General features: G+C 33.1%; 1 protein-coding gene across 1 annotated transcript in view; it reads right to left on the bottom strand.

The window, feature by feature from the left end:
* MS3_00002673 (uncharacterized protein) overlaps positions 1–13,071 on the bottom strand; it is a 252,496-nt gene that overhangs the window by 80,161 nt on the left and 159,264 nt on the right. The window contains exons 69-74 of the mRNA XM_051210282.1: positions 12,391–12,532; positions 10,343–10,494; positions 7,866–8,201; positions 4,524–4,802; positions 2,319–2,609; positions 460–819 (exon numbers count right to left, since the gene is read on the bottom strand). Coding sequence (XP_051070256.1) covers positions 460–819; positions 2,319–2,609; positions 4,524–4,802; positions 7,866–8,201; positions 10,343–10,494; positions 12,391–12,532 — 1,560 coding nt within the window. The remainder of the gene's footprint in view (positions 1–459; positions 820–2,318; positions 2,610–4,523; positions 4,803–7,865; positions 8,202–10,342; positions 10,495–12,390; positions 12,533–13,071) is intronic.

A 13,071-nucleotide genomic window follows, 5' to 3' on the forward strand; every position in this document is an offset into this window, starting at 1 on the left:
GAACTCCACTGGTCACTGCTTCTCACTAGAACTCCAGGAAATGTCTCTTGACGTCAATAACTAGTGAGCAGATGGAGATTTTACGAATTTCAATAGTTGAAATCATGATTCAATTGAAGCTCACTGAAGTCAATGGTGTACGGTGGCGCGATTTTGTGGATAGGTTGAAGTTAGATATTAACACCGTTGGATGCCGGCCGGGTCAGTGGTCTAGTGGTTAAGTTCTCGCGCGCGAAACCAGTGGGTCCTGGGCTCGAATCTCGCAGGGGGCGAGGTCGTGGATGTGCACTGCTGAGGAGTCCCACAATAGGACGAAACGGCCGTCCAGTTTTCCAGGTTTTCCATGGTGGTCTAGCTTCAACTGACTTATGATCTTAACCATTGAAATTACTACGATCTCCACAAAACCCATCTGATAGAAATATTTTAAACAATATAATATAAAAGATATTAACTTACTTGGTAATGATGGTGTTTTAATGAATGAACGTGTTTCAGTTGGTTCACTTTTTCCAACTTCATTAACAACTATTATACGAAAATAATAATCTGTATTCGGTGCTAAACTATTCGCTGTTTCTTTTTCTGTAATTTTTATTTCAAATTTTGTTAAATTATTAGGTATTTTATATAAATCATCTACATCTAATGGACCATTTTTAAATGTTTGCCATGAACGATTTTTTGAATTACGATATTCTAATTCATAATGTGTAATTGGATTATTTAAATCTTTACGTGGTGGTTTCCAATTCATTATCATATGAAGTCGATCTATACTTGGTTCAACAGTTAAATTTTCAACTGGTTTTGGTTTATCTAATTAAAATAAAATGAGAATAATAAAAGTATATGGTAAATGGAACTATAAGAATAGAAATCCCCTTAAATTGATCATATACATTGAAACGGATAACTGTTGACTCAATTTGATGCCATAAAAGTGTAAAGTTGAAAGTTAGGTAAGGTACTTTAGCATATGATTTGAAAGTGATTACAGTCAATTTAAGATAAATCAGTTGTTAATATGATTTGAATCATATTTCTTTTTATAAGAATTAATGATATACAATGACTACAAAATGAAATATATGGAGCAGGGTTTAATCCTGCAATATTATGAGGTGCTAGGTAAATGTTTCAAATACTTCTAACTATCCTACGAAAGGGATCGTGGATGTTCACTGACGAGTTTTTTCAATAATTTTCAATAATGGTTTAACATTAATCGGTTCATGATCTCAATCAAAAACTTAATAATCACCACAACCCTATACTGATAATCATCATATGCTCACTAGTGACCAGCTTCGTGAGGGAATTCTCGGAGTTCTAGTGAGAAGCCGTGACCAGTGGAGCCAATCCATGTCAGGTAGAGACAGGTATCTACCTCAGTACAATGGAAGATTATCGCGCGATTTTGTGGATTGGTTGGAGTTAGATATTAACATCGTTGGATGCCGGCCGTCTCAATGGTGTGGAGGTTAAGCGTTCGCGCGAGACCAAAGACCCTGGGTTCAAATTCTCCGGGCGCACTAGTGAGGGGTCCCACGGCAGTCAAACAGTGCATCCAGGATTTTAATGTCGGTATAACATCAAGCGCTTCATGATCTTAACCAAAAAATATATTTTATTATTTAACTTTTAACATCACTTGAAAAATTTTTTTTTCATTTGTGTTAATTGAAATCAACTACATTCTAAGCGTATTCAATAACGAAGTTGAGGATCATTAGTCAATGTTTTTTCGCCTTATATTTAATATCAACCATAGGTAAGTCATATCTTCATCTTAAAAATAACTAACAAGCAGTCAACTTAAGACTTTTTATCATCAGCTAAACATTCGAAACTAAAGTAAACTTAACAAATGTTTCAATGTACAATAGAATTTTTAGGCGGTACACATGAACTTCTTTGTCCACGCCCGTCCCCTGAAAAAGGATTGCATTTATAATTTACAAATTATATGACCACCAGTAGTTCGAATTTTATAAATTCTGTTAACTCCTGACAAAGTTCATTTATCTCTCTTTTTTTTAAAATCACAATTATATATCCCTTTACGCGGTTAACTTGACTAAACTTATTATTAAAACTTGAATTCATTCATCTAAAAATAACATATCAATAAACAATGAATTTTTAGCCACTTAAGTTGTTTTAATTAGAGATTAAGATTATGCTTATGCTGTATAGATCTCATTTGATGACATGTTAGTTGTTCATTCATATCAGTATATGATGAAGGTTGAATATTTGTAAAATTTATTAGATTAAATTACTTTTAAATATAAATAACTTGAATAATCACTTACCAATAACAATTAGTTCACATTTCCATGTTAATTTTCCATGTTCATTTTCAATGATAACAATTAATTGACCAGTATCATCATTTTGTACACGTTGTATAGATAATGATGTTAAACCAGCTACTATATTAACTTGATAACGTTTTGTTTTATCCGTAATAGGTATATTTTGAGCAAGCCATTTTATAGTAGGTTTTGGATAAGCTTTAAATGGTACTTCAAATACACAATTTGAACCAACATTAATACGACGTGTATGACTTTCTTCAGTATCTTCAAGAAGTGTTGGTGGAACTAAAAAAATTTTATATGATTAAAACATGTTCATTAATTTATGAAGAGGTTATCATAAATTTTTTCTTGGATTAAATGAGTTTATCGCAATCTTAATTTAATGATATAGGGCTAGGTTAGTGTTATAACTTGTGAGTTTTTGCTCCTATCAATGTATAACGTAATGATACTGCCAATTAGAGAATAGTGATTTATTGACCAGATCAATGACAAATAAAACTCGTACCAGCAGTTTAGAGTGTTTATCGGTCCTTCTCCCTGCCTGTTAAGTCCAGAACACCAATCTCAGCCCCCACGATATGAATCCTGTATCTCAAGTACACTGAGTTTATATACAAACCAAACAGACCACATCGTACTATAAAATAGATAATAACTTTTGTACAAGATCTAGTCAAAAGTGGCTGTGAATGTGGGAGACAGTAAATTAATGTACTGTGCATAACTCAAGAACGGTAAATTGTATAGCAACAGTTCAAAGGTCAAAATAAAGCTTATAATACGAGGATCATGTATATGAATAGTTTAGCTACGTAACAATTATACCATAAAAATACATGTATAGTATTAATCCAGAAATATATTCTAACAGTTGCCATTCGTTATTCTTATCGGGATATAACAGTTAGTGTAAAAATAGGTTTTTTTTTATTTTCTAGTTTTATAAAAGTCAATTACATAACTTGCACAATCTGATCTGGACTGGATTGTATCTGCTTATCTTGGGTTCACTTATCCTAATCACTAGAAGCAATCTGATAGAACTAATTTTGATTAGCAAATGTTTCTAACAATCTTTTTTAATGCAATGACTATCAGCTTTATCAATTCTTCCCAAAACATATCCAACTTTTTAATCTGATCCCAGTGCTTAAGTTTCATTTAGATCGTGACTGGTTGATATACAGATAATCGTACAATTTATCTTGTCTCGTAGTTTACCAAACACTGGATTCTTCATAATTATTCAAAGTCACGATTACTTCAACAGTTTACTAAACCTTAAGAATGATTCTCACGTGATACGTAGTGTAGTGTGTGCTACTGATATCGACAGATATAAGTAGTATTTATCATAAATCGAAATCGGGATGCTGGAAGGCAGGAGGTTGAAAATATCGAAGAAAAGAGAACGAGAACAATGAGCGAGTGGTCCGAGACAATCGATAAACATTTCGCACATGGGGTATTTACTGTGTGGTTCTCAGAATTTACCAAGAAATTTTGTAATGTTTAATTCACTTGGTGTTGTTTGCTTGTATCTTACCACTGTTGTTTAGGACTGCAATTGATCCATCTCTTATTGGTGTATGTGCATACTGTGTGTATTGCCTCGATATTGCATTAATTTACAAGCATTCTAAGCAAAGATGGATAGCGGCTAGCAATGGAATCCAAGACGCACGTTTCGTCCTATTTGGAACTCATCAGCTGGATGTACCTGCACGCCACAATTGATGTTCACTTGAACACAGTACTGTTCGCTTCAAAAGCCATCGCGTTATCCGCTGACCTACTGAGTCCAAATAGCCACTTGCTTGTCCAGCTGATGAGTTCCAGATAGGACGAAACGTGCGTCTTGGATTCCATTGCTAGTCACAATCCATCTTTGTTTAAAGATTTTGTAATGTATTCAAAAACATTTGGTTATCTCCACATTGGTGTTCTCATTCACTATAGTAGTATTAATAAAATATAACTATGTTAACCTGAAATCTAAGACTATTAAACGAAAAATTTTCACCTTTAGTTAGCATTGAAGATTATCACAAGCAGACGATTATTTTTGAATATACAACATATGTTAGAGTGAGATGCATAGTACGAAGTTATACATAAAATAATTAGGCAAAAACACACTACTTATTTTTTTATCAAGTAGTTAAATTTATATCTTAACATTTTAAAACATACTTTTAGCTTCTACTTTACATTGTGTTTTTAACTTCTTATAATTCAATTCATAAACTCCCATATCTTCAAGTGTTATATCATTAATAATTAATCGATAAACATTTCCTTCTGGAGAGAAATCATATTTCTTGCCCAATACAATTGGTTTTCCATTATATAACCAATTTACTCGACAATTAGATTGACTTAATTCACATTCTAATTCAACTTTTGTTCCAGATTTTGGAATTTCATCAAAACAAACATTATTCAATGGTCGAATAATATTGACTTCAATTCCTATAAGTTTTTCAGGCAAAAAAATAGCGATGGATTTTAAAACATTTTCATATAACTATGGATATTTTATGAGAGGTATTAATAAGGATAACAAGATTATATAATCAAATGATATTGTATTGAAAAGCTACGAACTGTTTATGACATGAAATTCACATGGTATTGTTTACCTGAAACTTCTCAATGATGTTTAGGGCTGTAATTGTTCCGTCTCTTATTGGGATATGTGCATAATGTGCGTATCGCCTCGATATTGCCTTAATTCACAACCGCTATAAGCAAAGATGGACAGTGGCTAGCAGTGGAATCCAGGATGAGCCTTTCGTCCTATTTGGGGCTCGTCAGTTGGGTGTACCTGCACCTCAGAGTTGATGTTCACTGAATGACTCAAACCTAGCATCATTTGCTTCAAACATCATTGTGTTATTCACTTAGCTATTGAGTTTAGATAGTGTTATGGATGCTGAGGAAAAGTCTATGGTGGCCTTGGACCTTAAATGTACATTTCCTACTGGTCGATGTCTATTTCACTTGTTAAATATTGTGTAAATGTTGTTTTCTATTTTATGGTACGATGTGGTTTGTTTGTTTGGTATATAAATAGAGTATGTCTGAAATACAATGATTCATAACTCAGAGGCTGTGACTTGTGTTCCTGACTCAACTGGCTGGGACAGACTGCGAAGCGGGACCAATCAGGGCACTAGGTCGTCCATACGTGTTTTCCGTGTTACTGTGATCGATCGATATAAGCGCTGCCTATCAAAACCTGCAGTCTCACACGTTACAACAGATAGCCACTTGCTTGTGCAGTGGAGTGAAGTTTAAACTCACTTGATATTGTTTACTTGAATCTTCTCACTAATGTTTAGGACTGTAATTAATCAGTCTCTTATTGGCATATGTGCGTACTACGAAGGTACATCCAGCTGACGAGTTCGAAGTAGGACGAAACGCGCGTCCTGAATTCCACTGCTAGCCACTATCCATATTTGCTTATAATATTTATGACATTGTTTGAAATGATAAACATTTGAAGAATTGATCTGTTCATAGTGTTATTCATGAATTGTATGTTGTTTTTAAGGTTGACATAAAATATTATGTAACTTGTATTGATAAACTGAAAATCATGATACATGAACGTATGAACAAGTAAATCAATTTTGAATAGTGGAGAAGATTTTTAGCTCAGATGGATAATTTAGAAGGACTTTTGTTCTCTGAACTGAATGGTTTGATCATAGAACTCTTATTGTTCTTCTAAACAACATTATCAGAAAAATAACTTTGGGATAAAAGGGAAGTTTGTTCTGATGTTGTTCAGAGGAACAATGAGAGCTACACGAAAAAAACTATCCAGCTCAGGGAACAAAACTCAACCTAAAGTAATTTAACACTGTGATTTCCAATAGGATATACTATTCACTTGTTGATTTAAATTTCTAAGTCATTATTTTTCAAAAAGTATAGAATAGTCAATTTTCGAATCAGGGTTTTACTGTTAACGAAAGTAACTGCCAGGTTTATTATTTATTCTATGAAGAATTGACAACAAAGATCAACAAAGTGTGGTGTATGCTACTGATGTCGAAAGATATAAGTAGTATGTATTATCAATCGAAAGTGATATATCTGGCGGTAGAAGGTTAAGAAGATCGAAGGACAGTGAACGAGAACGGAGAATGATTGGTGCGGAAATGAAAGAGCAATGAAGTCTGAGACGATTAATTGATAATTTGCAAATGAAGTATTTACGGTATGGTCTTGAGATTTTATTAAGATATTCTGTCATTTTGTATTTCAATACATTCGATTGTCCCCACTTGTGTTCTCATTCACTGCAATATGATTAATGTCAATATTACACTATTTTATCGAGTGAAACTATGATTAGATACTCATAAATAATTTTCATACAGTGGCTAGTCAAAATTCTTTTCATATTACATGGAACCATCATTATTCGAAAGAAAAAGCTAAAGTAATTTGTTTTATAATTAAAATAGTGTCCAAATGTAAGCTTCTTTTGTACTTTTTGTACAATAATTGGTATACAATCAAAATGGTCTTATTTAGTTTTACATCATTGGTAAGATGTAAAATGAATAACAATTTCTTCCTAATATATACATAGTGATTAAATATTCTGTAAAAACATTTGTAGGAAAATCCCTAAAATTTACATGTAATGAGCAGTGTTAACCTATCTGTTGCATGAGAATAATCAATCGATACTTTATCCTACATGGCTAATTCACATATGACTGGTCGATTAAGATAAAGAATGGGTTTCAGCTCATGAATGAATGAATGTTCGAGTACTATACTAGGACGAAAGGACCGTCCAGTGCTTCCAGGTTTTCAATGGTGGTCTACTTTACATTGACTAATAAATCCAACTATTAAAATTACCATAATATCTACAAACCCCAATTCTAAGAATGTTAAGAGAGATAATTAAGACTTAACAGCACTGATACATATTAGAGAAATAAAACTAATTCTTTGTAATTGAGATTATGAACTGATTGATGTTGGACCAAAATTGAAGACCTGGAAGCACTGGACAGCCGTTTCGTCTCGTTGTGGGACTTTTCAGCAGTGCGCATCCACTATCCCGCTCTCAGGATTCGAACTCAGGGCCTTCGGTCTCGCGCACGAACGCTTAGCCTCTAGATTATTCAGCCGTCATCCGACATTGTTAATTTCTAACCTCAACGAAACGGCCGTCCAGTGCTTTTAGGTTTTCAATGGTGGTCTAACATCAATCAGTTCATGATCTTAATCAAAAACTTAATAATTTCCATAACCCCATACTGATAAAAACTAATTTTCACGTAGAAATTGATTGATCATGTTCTTAGGAGAATAAAATTGTCTTGTTCTATCCATTTTAATGCAATAGTTATGGATTTCTAGATGTAGAACCTAATAATGGAAATTATCAGATATAATTGTTCTCTGAATTATTCATTGTTTTTCAATAACATTTACATGAATCGTAAAAAAGACTAATCATCCATTTATTACCAAAGAAATAGTAAGTAGTAAATAACTTACCAGGTGTAACAGGTTGTGAACTTCTAGACGGTTTACCTGGTCCTATACTATTCACAGCAATAACACGAAATTTGAAAGATTTGGAATTGTCTAAATTTTTCACAATCAACTCATATGACTTTTGTTCGTCTGGAGATAGTAAACTTTGATCCGTACGATCTATGTTTAAAGCATCAATTGGTTTCCATACTTCAGTGCCATTTTTAGCATCGCACATCTCTATTTGATATGATGTAATTGGACTGTCACCATCATTTGTTGGAGAAAACCAATTGACTTTTACTGAGTTTGTATTGACTGGTGTAACATTGTCAAGCTTCGGAGCATCAGGAGGTTCTGAAATGAATACATTTTTTAACAGTAAAGATTACGGTACTGGAAGAGTAAGGAAGAAGTAACGGATTAATGATTATTTGTCAATTATGAACCAATGACTAGTATATGGAGTTTCAGAAGTAAATTCACTTCGTTGATGATATTGTTGTAGCATACTTTGATTAGTATTAGTTATTTGAATCCGATAGAAGATAAATTTTGTACTTGGTATATATATATATATATATATGTTGGAACACATTGAAACATGTATTTCAGGAGGCTCATTAAAAACCCGTCCAAAAATTGATAAATAAATTTAAATAACTCAGTGATTCAGTCAGTAATCATATTTTAAGCTCTTGTAGTATTTTAGATCGAGAGACACTCAGTTTTGTCAACATTTTCTGATTGTACGACATACGATACGATACATATTCTACTTGAAGGCTTGGATACCGACTTCGTAATCCCTTTCCAGTTCTCGAAAGTCTTCTACTCTTGAACCCCGGATGGAAAACAGAAGGTAGAAAGTATTGAAGAAACACTTTACTTTGGAGGTTAGTATATGAACAGAAAGCAGCGATGTTTATTAGATCATACGTGACCCTGAAATTTAAATGATTTCGAGAAAACGTGTTGAAATTAGTAACAAATTCGGTCATTATCTGAACGGGAAAATGAAGGTGAAGACAGTTGTGTCCTAGATTTGTTTTGGATGTTTCCTAAGAACGCCTAGTTTCATCAGTTTCCTAACTTCAGGAGATTTTTTTTTCAGGGTTTATCAAAGCCTTTCCCCCTCCATCATTAATGTCATGAAAAACTGGACAGATTAGATTAAGTGAATCAATGTCATCGTCCACATTTCCTTTTAAGTCTGGTTACTTCTAAATAAGCCGATTCATTGACTAGTTGGGAAACTTGACATTTCCTTTAAAATAACAACCATAAGGAATAAAGAAATGACCATGATGATTACTGTTTCAGCATACAGTGTATTTCGGTATCTTTTCTACCTCTATTTGTACTTCGATGCATATCTTTAATATTCAGTTAGTTTTATCACGTTTGTTTAATGGCTTTCATGAAAATATCTGTACTTAAATACAAAGTACCTTTATAGCACCATGTAGGGAATATATGTTGAAATATTTAGGAAAAGTGTCAAGTGTAGTGTTTAAGGTTGAGATTTCAATAAAAAATCTTTATTTGTTGATTCTACCTAATTTTATTGGTCCTAAACCAAAGGTTTAAAAATTGACTTCAATTATTGGTGTAATGATTTCTGAATTGGTTGGTTTGATTGTGAAACATTGAAACAAAGAATTGGCACCTGTAATGTCAGAGCTCAAGTTATAAGAGAAACCAATCAATAAAAACAACAACAAAAAGTGATGCAGATAACAATCATAGAGTTAAAAATAAAAACCAAACAAATTCCAGGTTAACAAAATAAAATATTAGTTAATTGTGAAGCAATTTCAACAGATCATTTCATTTTCAAGTACATATTGATAATAATGTTGTTTAAAAGGACAATTTAAGTTTGTTATAACTGTGACTGCAGATTAGACGGCAGCGAATTATCGATTGAACCAGTGACGCATAAAACACGTGCGAGCAGCCTAGAGTCCTGATTAGTCCTGCTTCCTTGTCTAGCCTACCCAGTTGAGTCCAGAACACCAATCTCAACCTATGCAATATGAATAGTTTATTTCAAACATACGGGGTTTATATACCAACCAAACAGACCACAACGTACTATTAAAATAGAAAATAACATTTGTACAATATTTGGCCAAAAGTGGCTGTGAAAGTGGGAGATAGTGGTTGATAGACAGGGCATAACTCAAGAATGGTAAATCCTATAATAATAGTTTATAGGTCAAAATAGAACTCATAATAAGAGGGACATGAATATGAACAGTTTAGTTACATAACAATTATACGATAAAAATATACGTTTAGTATTGGTCCATAAATGGATCCCAAAAATTACCATTCATTATTCTTAAAGCTTCACAATCAAATCATCTAGCTCAGAGACCATAATTAGTAAAATATCTCCATTCTAAGTTACAAATATTCTCCATTATTTCAAAATTTAAATAGTTTTATTAAATATCAATGAGGGAAAACAAACGTGATTACTTTTTACTTACTTGGCAATTGTTTTGTTTTAGCTTTAACAGGATTTGATGATTCACTTTTACCAGCCAAATTAGTACAACTTACACGAAATTCATATTCTGTATTTGCTTCAAGTTTATCAATTTGTACTATAGAACATGGTTCAAATGTTTGGGTTTTCCATCTAATTATTAAATAATTCAATGTAAATAAATTGAGAATTAACTTACGAAATTGTACTTTTTTTGGATAAGACAATTTGTTAAGTACAAGCTATTGAATAAATCTTACTTTCTATTACCTACGATAAAAAGTTTATATAAGGTTTATCAGTATAGTGTTGTGGAGATTATTAGGTATTTGATTGAGATCGTGAACTGATTGATGGTAGACCAGGATTAAAAACCTGTAAGTACTGAACGGCCGTTTTGGTCCTGGGTTCGAATCCCTTGAGTGGGATCGTGAATGCGCACTGCTGAGGAGTCCCACGGTAGGACGAAACGGTCGTTCAGTGCTTCCAGGTTTTCAATGCTGGTCTAACATCAATCAGTTCATGATCTCAATTATACAAGGTTTGTTTGTTAGCAATAAAAAATTCATATTTTCATTGTTAGCTGATATGTTATGTTGCAATAATTATATAGCAAAGGTTGTTGGCAGAACTAAAATTATTTGTGTACACACAACAACATAATTTGATTCAGAAATTAATATCTCAATAATGTGCAAATAGCATACTTCAGATGTACAGATGTATTCTAAATGAAGACCAATGTCAGACAGCCTTACTCATTTTCGACTTTTCTCTTTCTATTGATTGTTAACTGAATTATGGAGACCTACACATTTCAGGGGAAGCGCGGAATACAGTGAACACGTTAGACGTAGTTAAACGATTTGAACTTCACAGATGATCTAGCTCTTCTATCCAATACACAACAACAAGTGCAGGTGAAGACAGCCAGTGTAGCAGCAACCTCTGTATCAGTAGGCCTCAACATGTACAAGGGAAAATGCAGGATCCTCAAATACAGCACAAAGAACATCAAACAAACTACACTTGATGGAGGAACGCTGGAACAGGTGAAGGCTTTTACATACCTGTGTATTATAACTGATAAAGAAGGGAGATCTGATGCAAATCTGAAGGCACTGATTAGTAAAGCAAGGGTAGCATTCTTACGACTTAAAAACAACTGGAACTCAAAACAACTGTCACACAACACCAAAGTCATAATTTGCAATACAAACGTCAATACAGTTCTGTTGTACGGAGCTGATACTTGGCGAACTACTACAATTACCACCAAAAAGGTATAAATACTTAAGAACATTAATCTTCACAAGATACTCCAAATCCGTTGGTCTGATGCCCTTAGCAATAACTTACTGTGGCAGAGAACAAACTAGCCTCCAGATGAAGAGGAAACTAGGAAAAGACGCTGGAAGTGAGTAGAATATGCAGTGCAGAAATCATCAAACTGAATCACAAATCAAAATCTAACTAAAGGCAAATGAAAAAGAAGTAAACCGAAAAACAGATTGCCTCGAAATTTTAGGCAGACATCAGAAAGATGAATAACACTTTGAAGTGACTAGAAGAAACGGCTCAGGATAGAGTCGGTTGGTGATTCTATGTCAAGGTCATGTGCTTCACAATGAGTTATAGTTGCAAGTAAGTAAAAGTTATTTATTTCATATAGCTTATTTTACAAACTTTTAGGGTAAGCTTAAAAGTGACATCAAATTGTTTAGTTAGAAAAATTAAGATTTCATTTAATTGAGAATATAGAAATACTTTAGTAAGCGAAACCGATAGGTCCTGTGTTCGAATCTCGAGGGGCGGGATCGTGGATGCGCACTGCTGAGGTGTCCCATACTGGGACGAACTGGTCATCCAGTGCTTCTAGGTTTTTCATGGTGATCTAGTTTCAATTGACTCGTAAACTCAACTATTAAAATTACTATAATATTTACAAAACCCCCTCTGACTTTAATACGAGTTTAATATAAACGGACTATAAATATATAACTATTTTAATTAATAATCATCTGATAATATTTCTATAAAAGTATTTACCTTGATACACTTTTAGGACGATATTCAACAATTACACTAGTTAATGGCGCTTCCACATGAGTGACTGGTAATTTGAATTCTAATTCAATAGTGGAATGATTTATTGGTTTAGCAGTAAGTTGTTTTGGGATTTCCGGAATATCTGTGACATAAAAATAAAGAAATATAACGTTACAACACTATCATACATGTGTATATGTTGTCTACATGTGTATGGATTAAAGTTAGGTACATGGTCGGTATTTTATGCTGATTTCTAATCAACATAGCTTTGCTTACCCTATTATTGAAGATCACTATGTTAGTCCATAATGAAACTTATCTTTGAATTGAACAATTCTTCATAGATGATCATGTTTGGTTAAATAATTTCACTTTTGATGGAGTTTTGTTCTCTGAGCTGGATGGTTTGGTCGTGGAGCTTTCATCGTTCTTTTGAACGACACCATCAGTACAAACATCATTTTCCACCATCTCATAATTTCGCTTTCAATCAAGTGAAATATTTATTGGAATCTTTTATTTTATTGTTATTCCTTTGTAAAATTATTAGTGGGAAATCTCATTTATTTATCATTATTCAATAGTAGTAAATGAAATCATAAAGATACAACTTTTAATGATCATTTAATTTTGACAGTTGACTTCATAGGTCAATCTAAGCTAGATCGCTATTGAAAA

The sequence above is a fragment of the Schistosoma haematobium genome, chromosome ZW, assembly GCF_000699445.3.
Source record: "Schistosoma haematobium chromosome ZW, whole genome shotgun sequence".
NCBI classification, from domain to species: domain Eukaryota; kingdom Metazoa; phylum Platyhelminthes; class Trematoda; order Strigeidida; family Schistosomatidae; genus Schistosoma; species Schistosoma haematobium.